The following is a 26,013-nucleotide window of genomic DNA, read 5'->3' as shown; positions in this document are numbered from 1 at the left end:
TAATTATGTCAACACACAAGTTAATTATGCTGACATGCAAATTATAAACAAGTTTTGTTAAAAGCCCGCTGGAATAACCACAATCAAATCTGTGTATATCAAATATAGGAACCACTGCGCTGCCTGTAAATATTTTTTCAGCGTATCTGTACTGTATGTACTAATTAGCACAGTCTCAGATTTGATCATATTTCTATGTGTGAATATTTTAAACTGAGCATAAGGCGACAAAACGTAATTCCCCCTAAAGTATGTAAACAGTGCATTTGATTGACAAGTGACGTTAGATATGAAGTTTTGTCATCATTCCAACAAAAAAAAAACAAAACAAAAAAAAAAAAAACACCTGTCAGGGTCATAGCTTTCAAACCTTTGATTGGAATGGATTTAAACAAGGATGTATTGCCTATGAGTGGTCATTGGGCAATAAGATAGTGAAATGATTGCATGTTGTTTTACGTCTTTCACTCATAAAAAGACATCACCATAACCAGGCACTCAAGGCCATTGAGCAGTGAGAGATCGTTAAAATATCGTGCCACCCCTGTCGTCACACGAGGCCTCCGTTTTTAACGTCTCATCCGAAAGACCTACAACTTTCAATTCAAAATGCCGAGCGCTTGGCTAAGGAACAGCTGTTACCTATTTTTTAACGACTTAGGTCAGTCGCCGCTGGGGTTTGATCCCACGACCTTCCGATCACATCTAGCGAGTGCTCTACCGACTGAGCTACCGTGACGGTAGACAGTAAAATGATGTTCGGGTTAAAATTCTCGAACCGCGTTTATTGGATTTGGGTTTCAAAATTGACTGTTTTACTAGTATTGTCGATGACTACAAAGATGTGCCACGATCTAGACTCAAGGTTACGAGCGAGTTTTTGAAAAATTTATTCGGACCATAACTTTGGAACTATCAATGGGAACAAATGAATTCCAAGATTTTATTGTTGATACTGACCTATTGGGGGGTCATGATTTTGACTCAAAACTAAATCTCAAAGGACCAAGTTCATATATCCGTAATTGCGATGGTCAATTTGGAAAGGGGTCCCGAGAGTTCTGTCTTCGACGCCCCTCCCTTCCCCAAAGTATGATCTGTTCATGTTCTTTTAAAATAAAATAAATAAAAAATTATTCAATACTGCGGGGTCAGGTTGACCTTAGCCTTGACTCTTGACCTTGGAATAGCTAATGTAGGGCATTGACCTCTGTAGTCGTCAATTTCATAGTGTGGAAGTTGAAGACGACAAATGTTAATGTCTAACATCTTTATGGCGTTATTTTTCTGCTTTAGAATTTTTTCTCGACCTGACGGAAAAGGCCGAGTAATGTTCCGATTGGTGAAATAAAATATCGATCTTCTCTTTGAAGAAGATTTCTTATGCTGACTTTAACATTTGCGATGAGTATGACAAAATTTTAATGTAAATTTCGTCTACCCGTACTGCATATTTAACTTGGTCAATTCCGTAACGGTTCGAACACCAACGAATGCAAATACATGTAGGAAAATAGCTGACATCACCTACATCAGTTATACAATAAATTACTCCTTATGAGGTCAACATGCATGAGGACCGGAGACCTGGCCCACGAAATGACCTGACCTGACGGGGCAATTATAATTGTATAATATAGAGTGTCACGCAAAAACGTCAAAGCGCTCCAACATCCCATCGAGAGAGCGGATTTATTGGAAATTTCTGATTTCTTAAAGCATAGATTAATTAATATAAGAAACAATTTTAAAAGGTATACCAATTACTTGAGCTGCAACGCCTATTAGCAGGTGATATTTTTGGTGCATTGCTGCTAATATATTGGTTAGGGGGGTTTAGACGTCATCTATGATCCCATTTATAATGTTATGCTGGTGTTGAGAGTCTCAGTATGGATATGCACGGTATTGATTTTCCAGAGAATAAATTAATCAAGATCCCACATAATCCTCCTATGTTTCGATAGTGTATCCCCTATTAATAAGTCACATATCAACTAATTCAATCAATTATATATCTATTCATCAACAAAAATCAGGTTTCAAATCAATGTCGTCTTCAATGAATTTTGAATGACTACTTTGTATTTCAATTTTCGCACAAAAGTCATCACTAACATTCAAAATATTTAAAGTATGATCAGTACAGATGGAATGATATGTAAATGTCAACACATATACAAGTGATAATCAATTATCAATCCTACAAACACATACAGCTGCCTGGACATGAAACTGACATCAGAAACACCACCTGTACTAGTATACTCTGCGATATTGTAGATTTTGTTTGTTACTTTGTATATACTAATCTGTTTTTAGTTTTCTGTTATTAATATTCATGATTGTATGCTGGTAAATTTCAATAAAATGAACTGAATTGAATTATAGTAATCAAGTTTTAAAATCATACATGTAATTATGAAAAAGTAAATTGCAAAGGAAACGTCGAAAGACGTCAGGAGATATAAATATTACAAAACCCATTCCAGAAATAATAAAAATCAAATCTGCTCCGTTTTTTATAAATATAAATCCTCACAAATAATTAACATTCTCCGGAAAATTACAAAGCTTACAAAAATCTCCTCGGTATGAAAGAATTCAAGACATCTGTGATTGGTAAATCAAAAATCATCGTGAAGGATTTCATCTGAAAAGTTACAAAAAAGATTGGAATGGCTCCCAAAATTGACATCCATTCTAAATCAACACCTGGAGAGCTGAAGTCGTATCCCCGAGTTTTTCTCTGGATTTCTGTCTTAACTTTTGAGCAGAACAGAATCCCTAGGAGGATTATTTTAGTAAGGTGAGATTAATTAATGTCATTCTTACATCTACAGCATACTGTGTTCCAGTATAAAGAGTCTGCACTCACAGGCAGTCAACTGAAAAAAGAAATGTGTACTGTACAAGTCTTACATCAGAATTGAACTATAAGTGTATATAAAAAAATAAAAAAAAAATGCTTATTATGAATTTGTCAATGTATTTACTGCTTGTTAAAACAGTAGTTTCTTGTGGGAAAAGGGGGGGGGGGGTTGCTCAAGGCTCGGAACTTAAAGAATTAAAAGTCTCCAAGCCAAATTATTCTTTAGCACGTCCGCAACTAAAAAATATTGGCTAAAAAACTGAAAACGCATTAGTTAAAAATTATGAGAAAGAGAGAAACGGATGAGAGCATGCGACTCCACATGCGAAACTTGACCCAAGGTCCGTAGGAATTCTCAGTTTCCTTGTGTTTGCGTGCATGGGGACTAAACTTATTCAAGTAAAAACTTTAAATGTCTCCGAAAGGGAGAGTCTAGATCCACCCATGATTTAACATATTTTATCCTAACTATTTAGAACATCCAAGGCAATTCTGAAAATAGGGGCTTTTTTACACGACTGTCTCTGCAAATCCAACCTTCTCCATTCCGTTTGACGACTCGCCATTTATACAACAGAATACAATGTGTTGGTATATACAGAAATCTGTATGGTAAGAATATAGCATTTTTAATTTCGGATCAAAAATGTAAAAATTAAATATGACGCTGAGAAATAAATGTTCTACGAACAGGGTTTACTAATGTAATGCCATTTTTTTTTTTAAATTTAAATTACTTAATTTCGGGCAGCTTGAAATAATAGTGCAGTCTGTTTGTAATTGAAAAGCAACCATAACGAAGAAATAAAATAATGAACGACTAATTGCGCAATCTATAATTGGCTTAATTCATTAGTACAGACCCCTGGTGTGTATTATCTTTGCTCTGTAAAACCTTGACTGCAGAAATGAATTAAACTTGATCTGTATTAATTACAGAGGTCTACAGTATGCAAATGTCCTACTAAAAATGTCACAGAGAAAGGAAACGGCGAAAGATATCTGTTGCGAGAACAAAAATGTACAGAAAATTCTATCAGATAACTGAAAAACCGTGACTAGATGAGATTAATGCGATTTCAGATCAAAGTTTGGTTTTCACTGAACAGATTAGACATGTTCAATTTAAATCCTTCTGTCATCTTCTTTGTATATAGGATATCTTATCAAGCCGTATTAAACAAAGGGACTTCAGATTATACATAGTGATTCAATCAAGCAGAATACTGCACACTGCGCCACACGAGCACACGCTAGGCCTTGGAGACATAGTCCAACATTACACCAACATGGACAGAGCGACCAGTAAAATGTCTATCCGGACAACTGTGTCCACCTCCAGTCGTTTATCACGAGGGACGTACCGCGGGGAAGTGACCCACCTCAAGAATTGTTACGTCCACCACGACGAAGACCTGATTCTAATGTGCAAGAGCTGCATCAAACCTATATGTCTCGTATGCTCCAACACCGACCATCACCAGCACGAAATCGAGGCTCTGCCCAAATATATCAGGCATCAGAGGAGCGTTTTACAATCCAAGTGTCGCGTTATTAGAGAGTCCCAGCTTCCAAAAATCCGAGACGCCATCTCTTCTATTAACGAGGCCACAACGAGGCGGATCCAGGCCATCAAAGACCAAGAACACAAACTCATCATGGCCGTTACCCAAGTAGCACAGAAACTGTTGTCAAAGTGCAGACACATCGCCAAATTACAGAAGACGAGGATACTGGAACTGAAGGCCCATGCATCTGATCTTAAAGAATTCACAGATTCGGTGGAGAAAAACACCGGGGATTTTACCGACTCCGAACTAGTCAGTATGGTTCAAAAGTACAACGCTTTACTCGGCAAAACCAAACAGCTAGACTCTCCAGATGAAGCAAGCTTGATGAAGTTCCAGAAAGGTGACTTACAGATAGATAAGTTGGAATCTATGTTTGGATTTATCGACACCAGTGAGTACGATAAGAAAATGCTCATGAGGTATAGAGTTGAAGAACCTGAAAATAAGTTCCATGTGAAGGAGATTGGAATCTTCACCAACGGCTCGGAGGCCATAACCTCCCTGTTCCCAGTGTCCCCCACTAATGCTTGGCTCTACAGCGACAATTCCCGCCACAACAAGGAAGTGACGTTTAACGGGGAACTAAAACATATGATGGAGCTAGGGGCGTACTCACGCGATTTTTTCGTAGGGGATGAGGGTAACCACGTATATGCATGCACGGACAAAACCGTGAGAACAGTGTCGGTCGAGAAAGTAGATATTCTTTTTAGTACCAAGCCATTACTTCCTTTATCGCTGTGCAAATCTGGCCCTGGGGAAATTTTACTTTCGTTGGTGGACAATCTATCGAACTCTCGCTCTCGTTCTAGTACTCGTGTAGTGCAAAGAATGACACTCTCAGGTCAAGTGAACGCCACGTATCAGTACGAAAACGATGGGAAAACGCCACTCTTCACAAAGCCATACCGAATAGCGCTGTCTAGTCATAAAGACATCATCGTAGCCGACCAAACAGGATCTCATTCTGGAAGGCTCTGTGTTCTGGACTTGGATGGACGTGTTCGATTCTTTTACGAGGGGAAAGGCGGAAAAAGGGATTTTAAACCCAGTGGCGTATGTTGTGACGTAGAAAATAACGTGATTGTGGCGGACAGCGCTAATCACACCATTCACATTATTAATCAAGATGGCGAGTTTCTGCGTTACCTACTGACAAAGAAAGATGGACTTGTTTACCCTTTCTCCGTTGCCATGTTCAGAGATGTACTGTGGATCGGAGGGTACTACGGCCTTATAAAGGTGTATAAGGTCAAACACATTAAATGATACTTGATTTGGTTGGAATATTGTCATTAATACTGTCTACTAAAATTATCATACGTCTGTAAAAGTTAGGATTCTTATTCTCATAAATCAAATTGTTACCACACAAGATTAACAAATTAAATTACTGGATACTATTTTGCTGATAGCCCATTAACAAAATGTCATCAGCTGTTCCACAGTGCCACTGTTAATTATGTGTTGCTTCCAAGTTTATGTCAATAAAACAAACAAGAAAATCTCAATTTTTATTTTCAACAAGACAAAACATAATAATGGAGAATCATTCAAAAAAAAAAACAAAATCTCTCAACAAATGGCCTCCATACATTTGACCTATAAGCTGCACCAAACCAGGAAGAGTGGTATCCCCTCTACCACCAGAGCCAATTCCCATACAAGGGCTGTATAATATAAATCTATTGTGAAATGTGTATCTACATTTAAGGATATATAACACAAACAAACTTTTTCACAAATCGGCAATATTTATCATAGATTTAATCATTTATATTCAAATAGGTAACCAGAAAAATATTTGCCAGGTAAAGTGGGAGAATTTTGTAAGATCTTGTCACAATGTTAAAAATGTGTGCAAAATTTTGTATAGAATTACAAAGAAAACAACAAAAAGTCATATAACTAAATACCTTACAATTTCTTTGTATTTTTCTTTATTATTTATTGATTTCTAATCAAAATCAGTCAAAAAATATATATCAAATTTTTGTATGTGTTATGTATCCTTAATACTATTATTAATATGTATAAAATACATGTAGCTTACATTATACTTAGGATGTCTAAAAAACTAAATCTTTGAGATTACACTCCAACATGAAAAGTTATAGTTACCTATATACAGCAAGTAAAAATTCATTTAAAAAAACTGAATATGCAAAGGGAGATAATCCTTTGCAATAGTTTATGAACTCTGTCCCACAGATGTTTAGACAATAAAGAAGTAATGAACAGAAAATACTATTGTTTACTTAAATATAGAAAACATATGAAAAAAAAAAATTTAACAAATTTATAATTGGTGTAATACATGTAAACAATAAATTTAATTAAAATGTTTACAAACTATGAATTACACTGAAGATATTTTTAAGTCCAAGGGAAGATCACTCTTAGTGCATATAAGTACTGTGGAATTGGAACTCTTCAGTGAGCAATGTATAGAGAGGGTCCACAAAGAAAAAGAAATTGAGTATTTTATAAGGCAAAGAAAAACCAATTATAGTTAATTCAAAGTTATTCCTTATTACATTTTTTAAAAGCTTTCATATGCACCAACATAAATAGAGATAATGTATAATGTGTTAAAACACTTTAGATCAAAACTCAAAATCTTACTGTTATTATGAACATCATTTCAAATTTTTTCATGAAAGGAAAAAATACAAAAATTTAAAAAAAAAATTCTGTTATGGAATTACATAGAAAAATTAAAAACAAAACAAACTAATAAAAATACTAAAAGATACTAAAAAAGAAACCCCTTTTATTACAAATATGTACTGATTATCATAACCTTGTATATTACAATCGTGTACTAAATTATTGATTATTCACACATTATTACTTTTATATACAGTAATATACAAAAAGAAAATTCTGTCAACATTTCTATCAAAACAAAATATATAGTGTAAAAAAAGAATACACAAAACAATATATACAACTTGTAAACGGTAAGAATGTATCAAACTAAACATCAGAGACTAAAATCAAGTTAATGTCAACAAGGCTGTATTAAAACTGCTTTCAATTATTTCACAATTTAAGAGCCATTCTCTGTAATGACTTGAACTTTTATATAGGAGCTGTGGCACGCATAGTCTCAGAATTTCTCCAAACTCTCTATGATAAAAGTCTTTGATACTGTAAACTCAAATCAGGCAAAAATTGGTTGCTACGTGTCATGGTTACCATAGCAACATGTCCTAACGTTTCAAAAATGGCATTTTTTAACATGTTCAGAGTCCCACAGTTAAGGTTTGCAGCAAAGCAAACAAGTGGCAATGACTGTTTCTGAAAGTTAAAGGCCTGAGGTCTTAAATGCGTGATAAACATGTTTGGTAAATCAACTATTACATACGTTACTATGGAAACAAAGTATTCAAAAGTAATAATTTTGCTCATTTAATTTTATAAAGTCATACACTTAAGAATTTAAACAATTATAGGTTGAAATGAAAGCAAATAATAGACAAGAGATCCTTGTAACATATACCAAGGACGAATTATGATATTTCTTATAGTTTGACAATGGTTGCCATGGTTTTAATATCAAGAAGGGATTTTAAATTTACTCTTTTAGTTTTTTAATCTTATCCTATTTTTTTAAAAAGCATATTTCTATATAACTGATGATCAATTTTTAAAGGCGTTGGTGTGACCCTAATTTTAACATTTCAAAAAATTCATATTCAATTCTTTAAATAGGGCGTTGCTATGGAAATTAGCCGAAAAATTATGCTTAAAAATTTGAAAAATATTCTGTTTCCTTGGATACGTACCCTTGTATGTAGATTCCCAAAACTTTTATGATTGATATATATGAACAATGAACCTGACTTTTAATTTTGACTACCACCCAATCTCTAACTGGATGCAAAAAGCTGGCACATAGGGTTTAATATTGATATAAAATTAACAAAAATGAACATTTTCCCTTCTTGGTAACCATAGCAACAGTGTTGTATTTTTCAACAAACTTTATCAATATATGATATTCAACTTTAGTTCTACCAGATAAGTACTATTCAAGGTGAGTTAAGTAATATGTTTCTTGATTAAAAGGTAAGTAAATTCTAAAGCAGCAAAGAAATATCACTTTGAACAACTGGTACGTTGTTTCCATGGTTACACTGCAAAGTAACAATTAATCCGAATTTTTCTAATGTTGTTGGTGTTGCAAGGTTATAAGGATGTATATGTGCCAGTCATGAATTTTATTGTTTTTCCTTAAGAGAGTAGCATTAACCCAATCACAGCAACAGATTTTGCATGGTTACACTGTGTTACCATGGCAACCATGAAAGTTATTTTTAGAATAATATTGCCAATACCTTATTACTTAAGGTCAAGCATTTTTTTATTGTTTTTCTTAGATTGTTGATTTAAGTTTGATCATGAAACATCCATCATTTGTGAATATTGAGCGTTTTTCAGCATTTTTCAGCATCTAAAATGTATTCCAAATGTACCCATGGTTACCACTTACAAACAGATAAATTCTTAATAGTTTCTCTATAGCATAAGTGGCAACAAGGTGTCATGTTTTTGGGAGAATGGTTTGTTTGTTTTTCTTGGTCTTTATTTAGGTGTAATAAAGATTCAAAGTAGCTGAAAATCTCAATTTTTTCAACTTTTCTGGCTGTTACCATGGCAACCAAGACACAAAGCAACGAAATTTTATTTGATATATGTTTCTGGTGTCAAGTTGTTATAATGGGCAAAGTTTCATCCAAATCGGTGACCATGCGTGGCAAAGAAGTTTAAGTGGTTACAGAGAATCGCTATTAATATTTGGCACAAATGACTAGGTACAGGTAACTTTGAATGCCTCAAAATCCACAGGACCACAGAAAATATTCGAGAGATCAAGAGTTCAAGAGTCTGGAATTTTGCGGGTTGATTGACAAATTATAAAATTAGTCTAACCAGATGTTACAATTCTCCATTTCCAGTGCTAATCTCAAACACATGCATTAAAAACAACACTCCTTTGTATTTTTCTGGTGAATCTTTTTTTTAAACCAAAAAATGTATATTGTCATTATATTTATTTATCTAGATAAGACGAACATCAGATTACACTTTTGATTGATGAAAACGACATCATTCATTTGACACTTACTCAAAATTAATTTCTCATATTATAATCAATTTCTAATTTTCACTGCATCTTTAATTTATTGCAAGACAGTTTATCTTAATTATTTTAGGGGCAGACAGGCAACAATATGATCAATTATCACCTTGCGATACAAGTGTCACAGAATAATAAACATCCGTTTCTTGGGTCACATGTCTAATGCCTGAAGCCATTTAAATGCCCAGGTAAAGGGTGAATTGCAATAGATTATGCACAGCAGGACGGCATTTTGACTATGAGGGATCAAGGGTTTGAGAGATAGAGTTCAAGAGTAAATTTGCTTAGTTATATAGGGAAATAAATCGGGACTGGAGATTCACTTCAGATGGAAGTTCAAGCCATCAAGAGTTACCTGTACGTTATACTGAGACACTCTGATATGTTTCTTAGAAAATTATCTTGATTAAATCATCATGAAAAACATAAGCTTTGAAAACAATATCTTAACTTTTCAAAAGTTCTGTAAAGCTGTGGAATAAGTTATTGGTCCTATAAGGAGTATCATGGTATTCTGAACCATAATGCAGCCTAAAGTAAGTCAAGTCAGATGTCATCCAGAAATTGGTCATCGGATAGTCTATTTACAGGCATTAATTGCCACTGGCCATGGGTCAGTCTATTTACAGGCATTGCCACTGGTCATGGGTCAGTCTAATTACAGGCAGTGCCATTAGTCACGGTCTTGCCTTGGACTTTTTTCTGGCTGTAATGATCTCTACAGAATTCCTCAATTCTGTCACAGGCCATGGATACTTTAGATTTGGGAATTGTTAGAACTATCCGGAAAAAGTCTGGAAACTGGAAACACTGTAAAATAACGAGATAACAAAGTATTTCTCAGTAACAAACATTAATAGTTACACCAGTGACTGTATTATGGGATATGGTTATGGAGAATTACCTTAGCAGGCAGGCAGAAAACACTTTGTTCTTTGACCAACTTCTCAGTGAAATCTACATCATCTTTAATTCCTGGGAAATGCTCTGTGTCAATGCCAATCTGTAAAATGAAGTCTTACAATAAGTCTCTTAAGATAACAATGCTTACATACATTTGTAATGTCACATACAATATGTTTTAGTTTTACTGACAGAATATCATTATAAGACACTTTTTATCTGAGTTTATCATGATTTTGTTTGATATGAACAATTGCTGCATTTAAGCTTTACATTTTTTTTTAACTTAATGTTGCTTTCTGTATCCAAATATTTAGTTATAAATTCTTGGGAGTTCAAATCCCCCAAGTACATATTCTTCAATAATCCCTGGGAAAGAGAGAGAAAGAGTGAGAGAAGGGAGGATCTATGCTTTTGTTTAAATGATCATTTATACATAAATGTGAATTCTTCTGAATGATTGCCATTTCTAGTTGTTGAACAATTAAAAATTAGAATTATCTTAATGGGTCCTAGTTTTACTCTCAAAGTTACCGGAATGTCATACTTTAGATTGTAATCAAAGGCTGGAAAGTATTAGTAGTACGATCTGCTTAGTAAATATCACTAGGCAGTTGGTAGTAAAAATTGACACTTTATTTTGTATACACATGTTCGTGTACGAACCTACCAGAAGTGCAGCTGGTAAAACGAGAGTAGATGACTGCACACTATAACAACTATATCACACATTAGAACAACTATATAACACACTATAACAACTATATAACACACTATAACAACTATATAACACACTATAACAACTATATAACACACTATAACAACTATATCACACATTATAACAACTATATAACACACTATAACAACTATATAACACACTATAACAACTATATAACACACGATAACAACTATATCACACATTATAACAACTATATAACACACTATAACAACTATATAACACAATATAACAACTATATAACACACTTCAGGGGTGTGCAATTACAAAAATTAGTTACTAGCCCGTCGGGCTAGTGGTAGTAACAAAGTTACTAGCCCGAGGTTGCCAGTCACTAGCCCATTAACTACCGAAAACAATACATGTATAACTATAACAAAAAGGTTAAAAAAAACCCATTTAACTTAAATTAAATAAAACAAATAATGGTTTGCGCTTTGTTATTGTCAGGTATTTCTCCCTATTTTTATCGACTATAATTATTATGTCACTGAAACGTCTGGCGATAGCAACACACAAAACATATAGGTTAAAACGAATTAAAGATTATGATTTTACAACAAGGTTAATTTGTACATCAATTCAGTCAAATATACGTATACTTTCGTTTTAGATTTACTAGCCCGACGGGCTAACGCAGTATAGATTTATGATAGCCCGATGTCTAAAATTGGTAGCCCCGGTAATTGCACATCCCTGACACTTTATTATACCTCTACTGATACATTGCCTCTATAACATAAGATCGTTAGATGTGACTAATTCCTTAGAAATCATTATGAATGGACTAATCCCTGTGCGTTAGTCAAGTGAGCTAATCCCTGCTTTGAAAGCTAATTCCCGGTTATTCGTAATCCTCTAGATTTTACTTTTACATTGGTATGATATGTGAATGGACTAATCCCTGTGTGTTAGCATACTTGCCAACCTCCAACATGTAAAAATCTGGTCATGACCAGATTTGGAAAGTAAAAAATCTGGTCATAACGCGTAACGACATTCACGACATATTTACCATGATTAAATTATATATATATATATAAGAATTTGTGTATTGAGAATTCTTTTATTTAAAAAAGGCTTAAACTTACAATGACAAAAAATTAATATATATTGATTAAATTTACATGTTAAAAAAGAGCATTGAAGGTTTCATTATTCAGTATTGACCTGAATTAAGTGTCCATTATTTTTTAAAAAAGAAAGCCTTTTCAGAATCTGCATTGCTGATTCCAAGCACATGTTTGTGCTAAATTTGAAAGTATTCCAGTTTTGGTTTTGAAGTTATTTTTCCTCTCCCGAATTAATTTAATTAACAAATGTAATATGTATTAAATGTACAGTTAGGCCTACACTATCTTCGGTCACTTTATTTTATCTAATGAAAGTTGTTTTCCAAGATCCTTGATATGTACACAAATATTGTTTCTCTCTCTCTTTTTTTTTTGGTTCAATTTGTTCCTGCTGACCCTGATAACGATATAGTTCTATCTGAAGCCATTTTATATTGACTTCAAGCTTTGATTTGTCAAAACAACTCCCAGCTAATTGTTTACACCTGCACTGATAATTTACTAGTACACAGCCTACTGAACATAGCCATCGGCAATGTTTACGAAGATCCAAGCTTGGGTTATAACTGGAAGTTAAAAGTGCAACCTAATTTACGAACCAAATCCGGAAATTGGGAGATTTTCGGGTTGTTCGACAAAAATCGGGTGAAAAGCATGACCCCCCATGTCATAAAAAATAATCGGGTTAAGGGTCGAAAAATTGGGTGTAACCCGACGAAATCGGGTGAGTTGGCAACTATGTGTGTTAGTTCAGTGAGCTAATCCCTGCTTTGAAGTCATGCTATCTGAATCCTCTAAATTTTATGTTTGTATCGGTATAATAAAACAGTTAAAAGTATATCATTGTGGGAGTTAGCAAGACTCCAGTTCCACTCAACCAGGACTATTTCCATCAGCTTTGCCTCGGGAAATAGTCCTGGCCTTAGGGAACTGGAATCTTGCTAACTCCCTCAATGATATACTTTGACTGTATAATAATAACTATATAACACACTATAACAACTTACCATCATATACATGGCACCCTGAGGTTCCACAGGCTTCAGACCTGGAATTTTAGAGATCCTGTTGTAGAAATTCCTAGCATTCTCTTCCACATACTTTAAAGTATCTTCAAAGAAATGCTGTGGCGTGCCTGTCAAGATTTCTGGAAGAGCGGCTTGTACGATGGAATTAGGACCAAGTAGTCGCTGAGTCAGTCTGACTAGTCCTGGCCGCACGTCCTTAAACGCGTCATGGCGATCATGGATAACAATCCAACCAAGCCTCCAGCCAGGGACTAGAAATCTACAATTACCCATAATTCAATTTGGTCAAATTTCTTTTAAAACTAGCCTTCCTATTGTGTTCTTACCACATAATCCATATAGAATATGCTGCATAACTGATAATTTAGGGGAAAATTTGATAAAACAGTAGTAAATTAAAGACAAAGCTAAATAATTTGTCTCCGTTATTACAATCCTCTCACCTTTTAGTGAGCCCACTACATGACAGAATGGGAACGTCATCTGACAGAGATCCCAGGGAGTGATACTGATTCCCAGAAAACACCTACAAATTTAATACAAGTCAGTTAAAATGTACACTAGTGGGAAATTTCCTAGCCAATTCCTAAACAAAACCTGCTATTTCTATTACTTAAGAATTTGTTTTTATAAATAGTTGACATAAAATTAACAAGTAAATTCAGAGAATGGTGGTCCCCCACTTTCGGTGTTTTATGGGTTGGGGTGCAATGGTCTATGGCAAACTGTAACTGTCAAGTCTGTCATCATACATAAAAAAGTTTCATATTTTGAATTATTATACCTCTATTAAGAATACTCAAATTTGATTGGCTTGTTAGAAGGCTTTTAAACTCAATAATGACTCCAAAAAGTACCGTTTACAGCAATAATGACCTAGGAATCATTGCACGTGGGGTATAATGACCGGTCAATAAAATTAATGACCGCTAAAAATGACCTGTTAATCCAAATTCCATTCAAATTAAAAAAAAAATATGCATACAGTAATGATTGTACATTACAAAAATTGCCGTTATAAAAATATGTATAGTATTTTTAGGATACGGAACACGATTGGCCTTTAGATGCGTCATAACATTTATCGTTTTCATTGAAATTAACTTTCGTTACAATACAATGTCAAATTCAACGAACGCAGACTCGGCTCTCTTGTACAGTAAAAGTCTGCACCAGATTGTCATTGTAGTCGGGAATGGTATCTGTGAATTTATAAAAATGCAATGTTACTGACAATCACAGAGTGTTTTAATAAATCGGCGGTGCAAAAACTTACAAGACTAGCAGCCGAAAAGTAAACAACTTCACTAGCGAATCCCGATCCCGATGGAACACTGATAATAGTTCGTAGGTCTTATACATGTAATTGATTATTTTAGTAATTAAGCTTATAAAAATTGCCTTAACTTATATCGGTATAATAAAACAATTGATTACCCCTTATGAGTTCAACATGGTAAAATAAGGACCCTCGACCTGGCCCACTCGCTGACCTGACCTGACCTCGGCCGCTACGCGGCCTCGGTCAGGTCAGGTCACCTCGTGGGCCAGGTCTCGGGTCCTTATTTTACCATGTTGACCGCATAAGGGGTAATTAATTGTATATTATTATACCTCTATTAAGAATACTCAAATCTGATTGGCTTGTTAGAAGGCTTTTAAACTCAATAATGACTCCAAAAAGTACCATTTACAGCAATAATGACCTAGGAATCATTGCATGTGGGGTATAATGACACGGTCATTATAAATAATGACCGCTAAAAATGACCTGTTAATCTAAATTCCATTCAAATTTAAAAATTAATGCATACAGTAATGACTGTTCATTACAAAAAATGCCATTATAAAAAGGAAGTGTCTATCGGCATGACGGTCGTGCCGATTATTTTCGTTATTCGCACGACGGTCGTGCTAATTGCAGTTCTTATCCGCACGACACAAGAGAGATAACTCTATAGTACATTATATACAATTTTCACCAAAAATTTAATACAAAGTAAAAGAGATGCACCTAAAACACACATGTAAAACTAATTATAACATTCGGTTAAGTAAAATTTGCTTATGGTGAATTTTCTTCGTGAATCGTCGTGACACAGTATAATAAGAATTATTTTTTTATTCGTCCTTTATATCATCTCTTGAGTACATGTAACGTACTTCAGACGTTGATTGGAAATATAAAAAAAATATAGCTATCTATTTTCAATAATTTTCTTTCGTTTTTATGGTGTTTATATTCTCTTTCCATAATTTTCCATTTTTCTGGATGGTCTTAATAATCTCTCTCTCTCCCTCTCTCTTTCCATACAACCTTCAACCTTCCAGTATACTGTAGACGTATTTTTTTTTAAGGGGATTAATTAATAACGCTATATGTGAAAATTTATCACAGCGTACAAATTTAAAAATCTTTAAGAGTGCAAAGGCAATCAAAAATTCAGATAATTTTATATCCGCGAATTGAACAGAGTTTGCGATTCCATGGAATTGTGACCCATGGAAAAAATAACGTTTACATTACTTCACATAGCTATTATAAAGTGATTAAAATATTCTGTCGTATTTCCCCTATTTATTTTATTTTAAAATAAATTTTATGTTAAACAGTAAATCAATTAATTTCTAATATATTCATAGAGGGTTTTTTTTTTTAAAGATATATGCATTATTATATACTTTGATAGTGAACATATATAGTTTCATCTAAACGTTTTCTTATTTAAGTACGTTGATCAAACTTGTTTGGAGTTTTTCAAATATACAGGAACATTTAAATTCATTCAAAAATTCTTTAAAATTAATATGTAATCCATGTACATAAAAGAAAAGATTGATCTTAATTTCAGAGTAGTAAATATAAATATTTTAAAAAAGCACGGGATAGATTCACATCTAGTCTACTTTATTGCAATACTGAGACCGTGATCTTGATTCCGATATAATAATTCACGTGTACATGTACATGTATCAGGCGCGGATCCAGGGATTTTTTTCCGGGGGGGGGGGGGGGGGGGTTCCACCCCAGTCAAAAAAAAATTCAAACCCAGAAATTTCTTGACAAGAGAAAATTAAAAAAAACCCCGTAAACTCCTTTCCCAAACGTGAAAAACCTATTTCGGTGGGGGAGGGGGGGGGGGGGGAGTAGTCATTGACGTCTAAAGCTTCATACCTATGTCTTTTCAGACCAACTAGGGGGTCCATGGTCACTTTTAGTTGGTTTAGTATATGCATTTTATAACTGCAAATTCCAGGGGGGGGGGGGGGGCTCTAGATCCGCACATGTGTATCATAGGACGCAGACTACCAATTATTTTGCTATAATGTACTCCTTTATAACAAAAAAATTAATTTAAAGAATTTCACTGCCTCAACTCACCTGGAAAATCAGGAAAATTCGTAGTGTACAAGCCGTGCTGTGACACTTCAAATAACCACTACACTGCACGTATTTCAAATTCCCTTAAAATTTGAGAAGCAGATAAAAAAGTCTTTTTTTTTATACCCTTCCTAAAAGCAAAGATTCCAAGACTGTAATTTTAAAAAAAATTCTAGAGATTTTTTTTTCTATTTAAAATCAACCCATTCCACCCCAAACACATTCCAGAGGATTTTAAAGGAAGAAAACCCTGTATTTTTTTTAAAGGCACCACTTGCGCAAAATGGGGCAAATTAACCATCAGTGTCGGACTGTCCAGAAGCTTTTTTTTTTAATATATAAAACTGAAATTTAAGTGTCGTATTTCGAAAAAAGGCCGTTGTTTTCTTTTTGAAAATTCGTAATCTTAATTATGCCGCGGCAAACACTCTAGCACTTGAATGAACTAGGGATTTCTGAAGAGTTAGGGATAAGTTCACTTTTTTGTGTCCGTCTAATATGTTAAATTCGCTTTGAGTTTCTACACACAATAGCAAAACACCGAGTAAAAATTTATTTATATAAATAAAGTATATGCAAATAAAGTTATAAAGTTATAAACAAAAAAAATTATAATAAAGTATATGCAAATATAAATAGTATAAAGTTATAAAGAAAAAGAATTATAAAATTGTTTCAAAGTTTGTCGCGCGGATAGCCTCCGTAATCGGCACGACCGTCGTGCGGATAACAACAGTAATCGGCACGACCGTCGTGCGGATAACACCGGTAATTAGCACGACCGTCGTGCGGATAGCCTCGGCCTTATAAAAATATGTTTAGTCTGTTTATGATACGGAATACGATTGTCCTTCTGACTCCTTCAGTAGCTGCAATAATGTAGCCCTCTCCGATTTTTTTTTTTTTTTTTTTTTTTTTTTTTTTGAGAGGACTACAACTCCTTAGGATCTCCGTAATGGTGCAAGTGCGGGAGTGATTCACTACCGCACAGATTTCGGCTCATATTGTCAGTAAGTGGGTATTTTATTAACATATCTTACCTGAACTCATAAAATGTAGTTATGCAAGACATGAATTGATCCAAAAATATCCAGAATAATCCTTATATCGGTTATTTTTCGTGTATGTCAACATCACAACTTGAATTTATCCGCCATGTTTACTGACCTTGATCGATTTTATTTTGGGACAACCAATGAGAAATCGGGATCTAGGGGAGCGGATCGTTTAGGATTTCCCTTATTTTAGCACAAATATCACTATTTATGAAAAAAATATCACATGGGATGCTTTTGTTTATCGATGTTTAGTGATATCATACAACACAAACATTTATCAACACCCACATTTACTTTATCAAGTGCTTCTAAAATTCAAGCGGAAGTCTCTGTACATCACGCGAGAACTGTCATGGCTGCTGAAGAAAACGACTGGTAAACACGCAGATTTATTTTACTTGGTTTTCGCTTATAAAGGGCTATGATGTTGATAGTGAATAAAAATTCCGTCTTATTGGAAGTAAGTTGAATGCAAAAACAATTTATTTTGCCTGCAGTCGCCCGTATCTAAAAAATATATTTGCACCATTACAGAGATGCAGTGGAATTGTAGCCCTCTCCTGAAAATATCAGATTAAAAAAAATCGGAGAGGGCTACATTATTGCAGCTAGTCCTTCAGATGCGTCACTGATAAAATTTATCGTTTTCATTGAAACTTTCGTTACAATGTCAAATCCAACGAATGCAGACTTGGCTCTTTTATATAGTAAAAGTCTGCACCAGATTGTTATTGTACTCGGAAATGGTATTTCTGAATTTATAAAAATGCATGTTACTGACAATCACAGAATGTTTTAATAAATCGGCGGTGCAAAAACTTACAAGACTTGCAGGCGAAAAGTAAACAACTTCACTAGCGAATCCCGATGAAACACTGATAATAACGGTTTGTAGGTCTAATACACAATTGATTATCTTAGTAATTAAGCCTACAAAAATTGTCTTAACTTATATCGGTATAATAAAACAATTGATTACCCCTTATGAGTTCAACATGGTGAAATAAGGACCCTTGACCTGGCCCACTCGCTGATCTGACCTGACCTTGGCCGCTACGTGGCCTCGGTCAGGTCAGGTCACCTCGTGGGCCAGGTCTCTGGTCCTTATTTCAGCATGTTGACCCCATAAGGGGTAATTAATTGTATATTATAGTACAGTTAGAAAGGTCTTGTCACAGGTAATGTACATGTGAAAAAACAAGAAGTCTGTGAGCCAATGCTTACTAATAATACCCCCGCTCTGATGTGAATACACAAGTTCAGTGATGGACAAACGCAGTGATAATCAGGAAATTGACACTTGATTAGTAAAAAATGAATCCCAACATATGGCATGCCTAAAAAAACATTGTGTTAAGATTTCAAGCACCTGCGATGAGTAGTTGCTAAGAAAACTTAGTACAAAAATGAATCCCACCATATGGCATGCCTAAACAAAGAGTGTGGTAAAATTTCAAGCATCTGCGATGAGTAGTTGCTGAGAAAACTACGACCAAAATTTGTTATGTATGATACAGACAGACACACTAATAAACAGGAAGTTGACATCGGATTTGTACAAAAATGATGAATCCCAACATATGGCATGCCTAAACAAAGAGTGTGTTAAAATTTCAAGCACCTGGGATGAGTAGTTGCTGAGAAAACTGCGACCAAAGTTTGTTATGTATGGTATGGTTAGACGCATGGATAAACAGGAAGTTGACATCAGATTAGTATAAAAATGAATCCCACCATATGGCATGCCTAAACAAAGAGTGTGTTAAAATTTCAAGCATCTGCAATGAGTAGTTGCTGAGAAAACTGTGACCAAAGTTTGTTATGTATGGTACGGACAGACGCACGGATAAACAGGAAGTTGACATCAGATTAGTACAAAAATGAATCCCACCATATGGCATGCCTAAACAAAGATGGGAAAAGTTACAGCCAAGGTAAAAAAATTTAAAAAGTAGGTCAAATTCAGGGTGTAGAACATGAGGTCAAAAAATGATAGAACATTTGTAAAGATCTTGAAACTGATAAAATACAAGTAAATATAAAAGCCCTATTTCTTCATGTCCAAAAGATATGACCAAGTTAAAATATTTGAAAAGTTGGTCAACATTCAAAGACAAGAGGTTAAAAAAAACAAGAGGCCCATGGGCCACATCACTCACCTGAGTAACTTTGGCCATGCTGTTCTTTACCAGATTTCCCCCCTTTTAATATACCTATTGTGGCCCCGCCTACCCCCGGGGGTTATGATTTGAACAATTTAGAATCTACACTACCCCAGGATACTTCCAAATAAGTTTCAGCTTTTCTGGATCAGTGGTTCTTGAGAAGAAGATTTTTAAAGATTTTCTTACATATTTCAATGTAAAACTTGGATTCCCTTTTGTAGCCCTGCCCTACCCCCAGGGGTCATGATTTGAACAATGGATGCTTCCACTTAAGTTTCAGCTTTTCTGGCCCAGTGGTTTTTGAGAAGAAGATTTTAAAAGATTTTTCTTATATATTTCAATGTAAAACTTGGATTCCCTATTGTGGCCCCGCCCTACCCCCGGGGGTTATGATTTGAACAATTTAGAATCTTCACTACCCCAGGATACTTCCAAATAAGTTTCAGCTTTTCTGGATCAGTGGTCCTTGAGAAGAAGATTTTTAAAGATTTTTCCTATATATTTCTATGTAAAATTTGGATTCCCTATTGTGGCCCCACCCTACCCCCGGGGGTTATGATTTGAACAATTTAGAATTTACACTACCCCAGGATGCTTCCATATAAGTTTCAGCTTTTCTGGACCAGTGGTTCTTGAGAAGAAGATTTTTTAATGACCCCACCCTATTTTTGTCTTTTCTTGATTATCTCCCCTTGTAAGGGGACTTGGCCCTTTATTTTAACGACTTATACTCCCCTTTACCCAAGGATACTTTGTACCAAGTTTTGTTAAAATTGGCCCAGTGGTTCTTGACAAGAAGTTGAAAATGTGAAAAGTTTACAGACGGACGGACAGAAGGACGGACAGACAGACAGCGGACAACAGGTGATCAGAAAAGCTCACTTGAGCTTTCAGCTCAGGTGAGCTAAAAATCACATGTTCATACAGGTCTTGTCACAGGTATAAATGCATGTATTGAATTTGAAAACCCTATTTTCTCTCATTCAAAAGTTATGACTAAGGTAAAAGTTTTTGGGACACATACTAAATGAATGAGTGCTTTTGCGAATGTTGGGGAATGAAAAATAGTTTAATAAATCACTGGTCAAGAGATTGCTACAAATTCTTCGTATTTCCATTAGCTGGGAATAAAATTTTCACATACTGAAATATTAATTTAACTTAAAACTTTGTACAGTATTCAAGTGGTATTCAGTGGGATGGTAACTTATGTTTACAAATAAATTAGTCTTAAACTTACAAAATGTTCATATATTTCATCAGCAATGATGGGAACTTTGTGTTTTTTAGCAAGGTCCAAAATTGAAAGCAGGTGGTTGCGACTGAACACGGAACCACAAGGATTGGATGGATTATTAATGACAATTGTCGCTGTTTTGTCATCTATCAGGGACTCCAGATGATCCAGATCAACTTCCCAGTTTTTCTCTGGCTACAAAACAAGAAAGCAATCCATCCTTATGTAATCACATAAAAAAATGTCACGTCATGTAAACAAAATTTAAAAGTAAAAAATATACTCTATGTTTTTTTTGTTTTTAGTTATGTTTATGTACCAGTAGATTGTAGTGCTTGACGTTAATGCCGTGGGACTCGGCCAGAGTTTTATAGATGGAGAACCCCGGCTGCGGTACAATGATATTCTGCCCTGGGTTAGCCAGTACACAGATGCACAGATCAAGGGCCATAGAGCAACCACCAGTCAATATCACATCCTAATAAAAATAATTTGTCTCTACAAATGTATTCATTTGAATCATAGCATCAACATGTTATTTGACAGATGTGAAATGAAAAGCCAGATTTATTAAAATATGCCGAAATATCTTCATACTTGTTTACATGATGTCATTCCACATATGGAATATTTTACAAGCTCTCTCTCCAAAACAATTCATTAATGCATACCAAGTTGTCATTATCTTGTACAAACATGATAATTAAAATGTTCCATAGCCTACATTAAACAATTTCAATGTACTGTTGAATGAAGTTGAAATAAACATTAAAATTCAGAGCCATATAAGAAGGCATCAGCAATTTCATTAAAAAAACACATAGAGCAAATGAAAATGAAAGTGTCATATTTACTGTAGATGAATTAAATTTTAGGATCAGGCCAGGATATAAACTCTACAAATCGGTATCTGAAACAAAATCAGGCAGTAATAGCAAACCAACACAATGGAGAAATGGCTATCGTTTCATCCTAATCTTAAAATGTGGGACACCTTACAAATTAGTCTCTATGATTTATATCTAAAATCATCATGATTTATAGGCTATGGCTGAATATATTCACCTTGACTCAGTGTCAACAAGATTTCAAAATTACTGGTAGTTCTTATCCCTCTCATAAGAATATGCTGCTTTTAAAATACAAATTTAAAAAAATACATACAACAAAAGCAAAATAATTTTAAAAAAAAATAACTGAACAAAACTAGATTTGTCATTGTGACACTATGCCCCCCTGATAGGCTAGATTTAAGTAAGAGAAAGTCCAAGAGTGTGCAGGGGCTGACAAATAGATTTTTAAGGCACTTGTCCAAGGGCAAGTGCATGCTCAAAATTCACTTGCCCTACCTGAATTTTTGCTTGCCCCACCATCATGACCATAAACTTATACTGTAAACATTTATCTAGATTTCAAAAATAGGAAGACAAATACTGAGTAGATCATGAAAGCCCCTGTGCCTAGCTATATTTCTATGACTTGTATGTGGATTTAATCTTTTTTAAGTCACTTGCCCATGGGCAAGTGGTTGATAAAATTTCACTTTCCCACCCCTAAAATTCACTAGCCCTGGGCGTCGGGCAATGGGATTTCTCAGCCCCCTGGTGTGAAAATAACAATTGGTGAAAATGGCACAAAAATAAAATATCTTATTGCTGGTTTTGTTTTTATGGAATCAGTTGTTTATACCTTAACATACTTAAATTGTGTGAAACTGGTGATGAACAGAAAGGGCTAACACTATATGCCCTGGTCATTTCATGGTGGGGGAAAATTTTAAATATTGCATATTGAAATTTAAGTGGATGTTTTTTTTTTTTCTTTTTTAAAGTGCAACATATTTATATTTCACCTGTTTTTCTTTTACCATTCTTAATACATGTATATATGTGGCCTTGGAAGTTACATGACACTTGCCATAAAGCATTAATTTACAACACAAATTACAGTCATAACAGCCAACCCCTGTCAGGAATATTATATTTATAATACAAAATTAAAAAATAGGTAGAAAAAAAGAGCATTAATTTTTTGGAATTTTAAAAAAGAGAAAGAAATATTATGTGAAATATTTTTTTTCTAATCTAGTTTAGTAGTTAAAAGAAAAGCCCAAAATCATTATTATTGTTTTAATTCCACTGTTTAAATTTAGCAAAAATTTTAAATATTATTCTCACATATGGTGACTCAAATGAAGGACATTATACAATTTACAGTATATTTTAACAAAAAATTGGATATTATCTGTGTGTGTCATACATTTTTTGTACATAACTTAACCTGGCCAATGGCCTTCTGTCCAATTCAATTTCTTGCATAAATTATTGAGAAAAAAATTTGCATCATTAAATTTTTCAATCCTAATTACATCAAAATGGCAATGTTCACCTTAGCTGTGAGTTGTCTGTCTGGTATCGTGGAGTATTTAGCCACTGCTTCTCTGGACTCTTCATAACCTGACACAAAAACAGGACAGTTATACAAGAACTGATGAGCGACAGAGATAAATGAATATGCTGAGAAGGTAAAATAAATGTTCCAAGTTCATACAGAGTCTGTCTGACAAATTTATTCTCTGTTCATGCAAATAAGAATGGGCTAGACAAGTTCTAGGCTGTGACTTATTTTAGTTGACCTAAGTTGTAAGAAGTCGTACCTATAGAAGGGTTGTAGCCGTTGTGTTTCTGACCCTGTATCTTGTCGATTATACAGTTGTTAATATGCTCCGGAATTGGCAAATTGTTAAAAACAGTTGGATCTCCTGCAAAAAGGAAATACTCATTCATATTAAGACTACCTGGTAATTATTCTTTTGACCTAGCATTCTCCTTAATCTTATAAGGTAATGGGGTTACTGACCTAATATGTACATCTAAAGTTGAATATTTTAAATTATTATACCTCTGTGAATTTTTTCTATATAAAAATATGACAAATAAACCTGCTATTTTTTTCCAAACAGCCCCTACCGTGGAATAGGTTTTGTGCTATTTGCCCATGGTGAAAAAGTCATTAAACTATTCACCGGCAGCATTCTGTTTCCCTCGCTTTTCATCTCGGAACTCTTCTGGTTTTATCCAGATTGTGACATAACACAAGTAAAGACTGCTTCGGTATAATGAAACACTTATTTACTGACTATTCGGACAAAAGCAAGTTTATCGTCCCCCTCGACAGCAATTATTTCCCTCGGCTGCGCCTCGGGAAATAGTTGCTGTCTTGGGGAATGATAAACTTGCTATTGTCCTCATAGCCAGTAAATAGGTGTATATTAACATACTACATAATAAGTAAATATTGTAAAATATGTAGGAAATTTGCCTGTCAAGGTTACCTTTAATACAAGAAGATGACATAAACTGATAATTATCATTAATGACTCAAACCATTTCTGCATTATTACAATGATGGTCCAAAAGTAAGCCTGTAAAGGCTAGCATTACAGACCAAAACATGAGGCTTTATATTTGTATAATATTATGTTCACTACTTATACATAAAGCTATTATCTCTAATTTAACTGAACAATAGAAAGAGCATGCAAGCATTTATTTTTATTTTCATTGACCAATAGATAGAGCTATTATTAAATTTTCATTGACCAAAAGATGGAGCTATCATTAATTTTTACTGACCAAAAGATGGAGCTATCATTAATTTTTACTGACCAATAGATAGAGCTATCATTTCTTTATCTGGATTCGGAGTAAGCTGCATTGTGTCTACAATGTTACGAATCGGATTGAACGTCTGGTGTGACATCCGGGAAGCTGGAACTTCCCAGTTCATCCTCATCTTTTTGTTCGGTGTTGACATTTTTAATTAATCTGTAATGAGTAATTAAGGAAATACATTACTTCTAAAATGTGTTTCAGAATACAATGTACAAAAAGTGAAGCTTCATTTTTACAGTTTCACTGGCTTCTGTGCAAACATTTCTTCGTGTAGTATAATGTCATTAATTTTTACCAACAATACCAGTCTGATTGAAAATCAAGACAGAACAGCACCCCTCCGCAGTTCTCATTGACTTATTTATAACCAATGTTTATTAGAAACGCCAATGTTCCAACACTGATCTGATACTGTTTTAAGATGCCTACCATTACTTTTTTGCTTGTCTAAAATATAAACCTTCTAGAGATGTACTTTTTAAACAATCCAAAATATTATTGATTGCAATCATATCTCTGAATTAAATTATTATTATATGTGTAGTCCAGATTATGGACTCAATATTAATATTCAAATATTTGAAGCACTACATGCATACATAACATCAACAAAACATTTTATCTAAACACTGTCATATATGTAACTTTTGTCAATATTTCCAAACCAGTACTTCTCTGCATTTTTCCCTTCTCTTTTCTTGTTTCTTTTTCTATAATGTTTGTTTAATGAATTAATATTTTACTTTAAGTACATAATTTTCACTTCAAATGACTCGTGTATCATGAAGGAGTAATATAATTGAATAAATAAAATATATTTTCAATCTAAATAAAAAAAAACCACTTATCCTCATCAAAAAGTATCACCTGAAAACAGAGGAGAGAGTTTACAATGTCACAGTTTTCTTTATCTTGAAAATCTACTCTGATCTAAATTCCATTTACTCAAATATCATTTTAGTTTACACTGATACCAAGATCCCTGCCTATACTACATTTATCACCTGGAAAACCTTTCTATAATTACATATCTTTATCAATTCATAAAGCTTAATTCATAAAGCTTATCTTAAACCCATTGAGAAAAAAATAAAGACTACAAGCCCATCAGTACAAGGGCACAAACATAACCTTCTTCCCAATATTGAACATTTACTTATTTTCC

The 26,013-nt window shown here is 34.3% G+C and overlaps 3 protein-coding genes and 1 long non-coding RNA gene across 4 annotated transcripts in view; 2 read left to right on the top strand and 2 right to left on the bottom strand.

Annotated features, from left to right (window-relative positions):
• The window catches only part of LOC133175440 (valacyclovir hydrolase-like), a 59,556-nt gene extending 41,895 nt beyond the window's left edge, over positions 1-17,661 (bottom strand). Inside the window, exon 1 of the mRNA XM_061310546.1 lies at positions 17,658-17,661. The gene's annotated coding sequence lies outside the window, so the exon portion shown is untranslated. The remainder of the gene's footprint in view (positions 1-17,657) is intronic.
• LOC133175291 (E3 ubiquitin-protein ligase TRIM71-like) lies at positions 4,162-5,712 on the top strand. The gene has a single exon (XM_061310387.1). It carries the CDS (start codon positions 4,162-4,164, stop codon positions 5,710-5,712), a length of 1,551 nt encoding a protein of 516 aa, XP_061166371.1.
• LOC133175439 (tyrosine aminotransferase-like) lies at positions 8,856-25,001 on the bottom strand. The gene is made up of 9 exons (XM_061310544.1): positions 24,843-25,001; positions 23,831-23,935; positions 23,563-23,630; positions 21,494-21,652; positions 21,178-21,369; positions 13,776-13,858; positions 13,312-13,591; positions 10,497-10,595; positions 8,856-10,402 (listed from the first exon to the last, which is right to left on the bottom strand). Exons 1-9 carry the CDS (start codon positions 24,988-24,990, stop codon positions 10,247-10,249), a joined length of 1,290 nt encoding a protein of 429 aa, XP_061166528.1. The 5' UTR covers positions 24,991-25,001; the 3' UTR covers positions 8,856-10,246.
• LOC133175441 (uncharacterized) lies at positions 18,060-21,456 on the top strand. The gene is made up of 2 exons (XR_009719283.1): positions 18,060-18,232; positions 21,228-21,456. It is a non-coding gene; the product is annotated as an uncharacterized LOC133175441 (long non-coding RNA).
• Positions 25,002-26,013: the final 1,012 nt, after the last annotated feature.

This window comes from Saccostrea echinata, unplaced genomic scaffold, assembly GCF_033153115.1.
Source record: "Saccostrea echinata isolate AGI-Se365-2 ecotype Australia unplaced genomic scaffold, CSIRO_AGI_Sech_v1 ptg000062l, whole genome shotgun sequence".
NCBI lineage: Eukaryota > Metazoa > Mollusca > Bivalvia > Ostreida > Ostreidae > Saccostrea > Saccostrea echinata.
Note: the sequence above shows the minus strand (reverse complement) of the source record. Positions and strands in the feature narration are given on the sequence as shown.

Coding starts and splice junctions, on each gene's coding strand:
- LOC133175291 (XM_061310387.1), top strand. CDS start 4,162: ATGGACAGAGCGACCAGTAAAATGTCTATCCGGACAACTGTGTCCACC.
- LOC133175439 (XM_061310544.1), bottom strand. CDS start 24,990: ATGTCAACACCGAACAAAAAGATGAGGATGAACTGGGAAGTTCCAGCT. Junction 23,936..24,842: donor AATGATAGCTCTATCTATTG/GTCAGTAAAAAT, acceptor TCCTTTTTGCAG/GAGATCCAACTGTTTTTAAC. Junction 10,596..13,311: donor AGGGTGCCATGTATATGATG/GTAAGTTGTTAT, acceptor TTCATTTTACAG/ATTGGCATTGACACAGAGCA.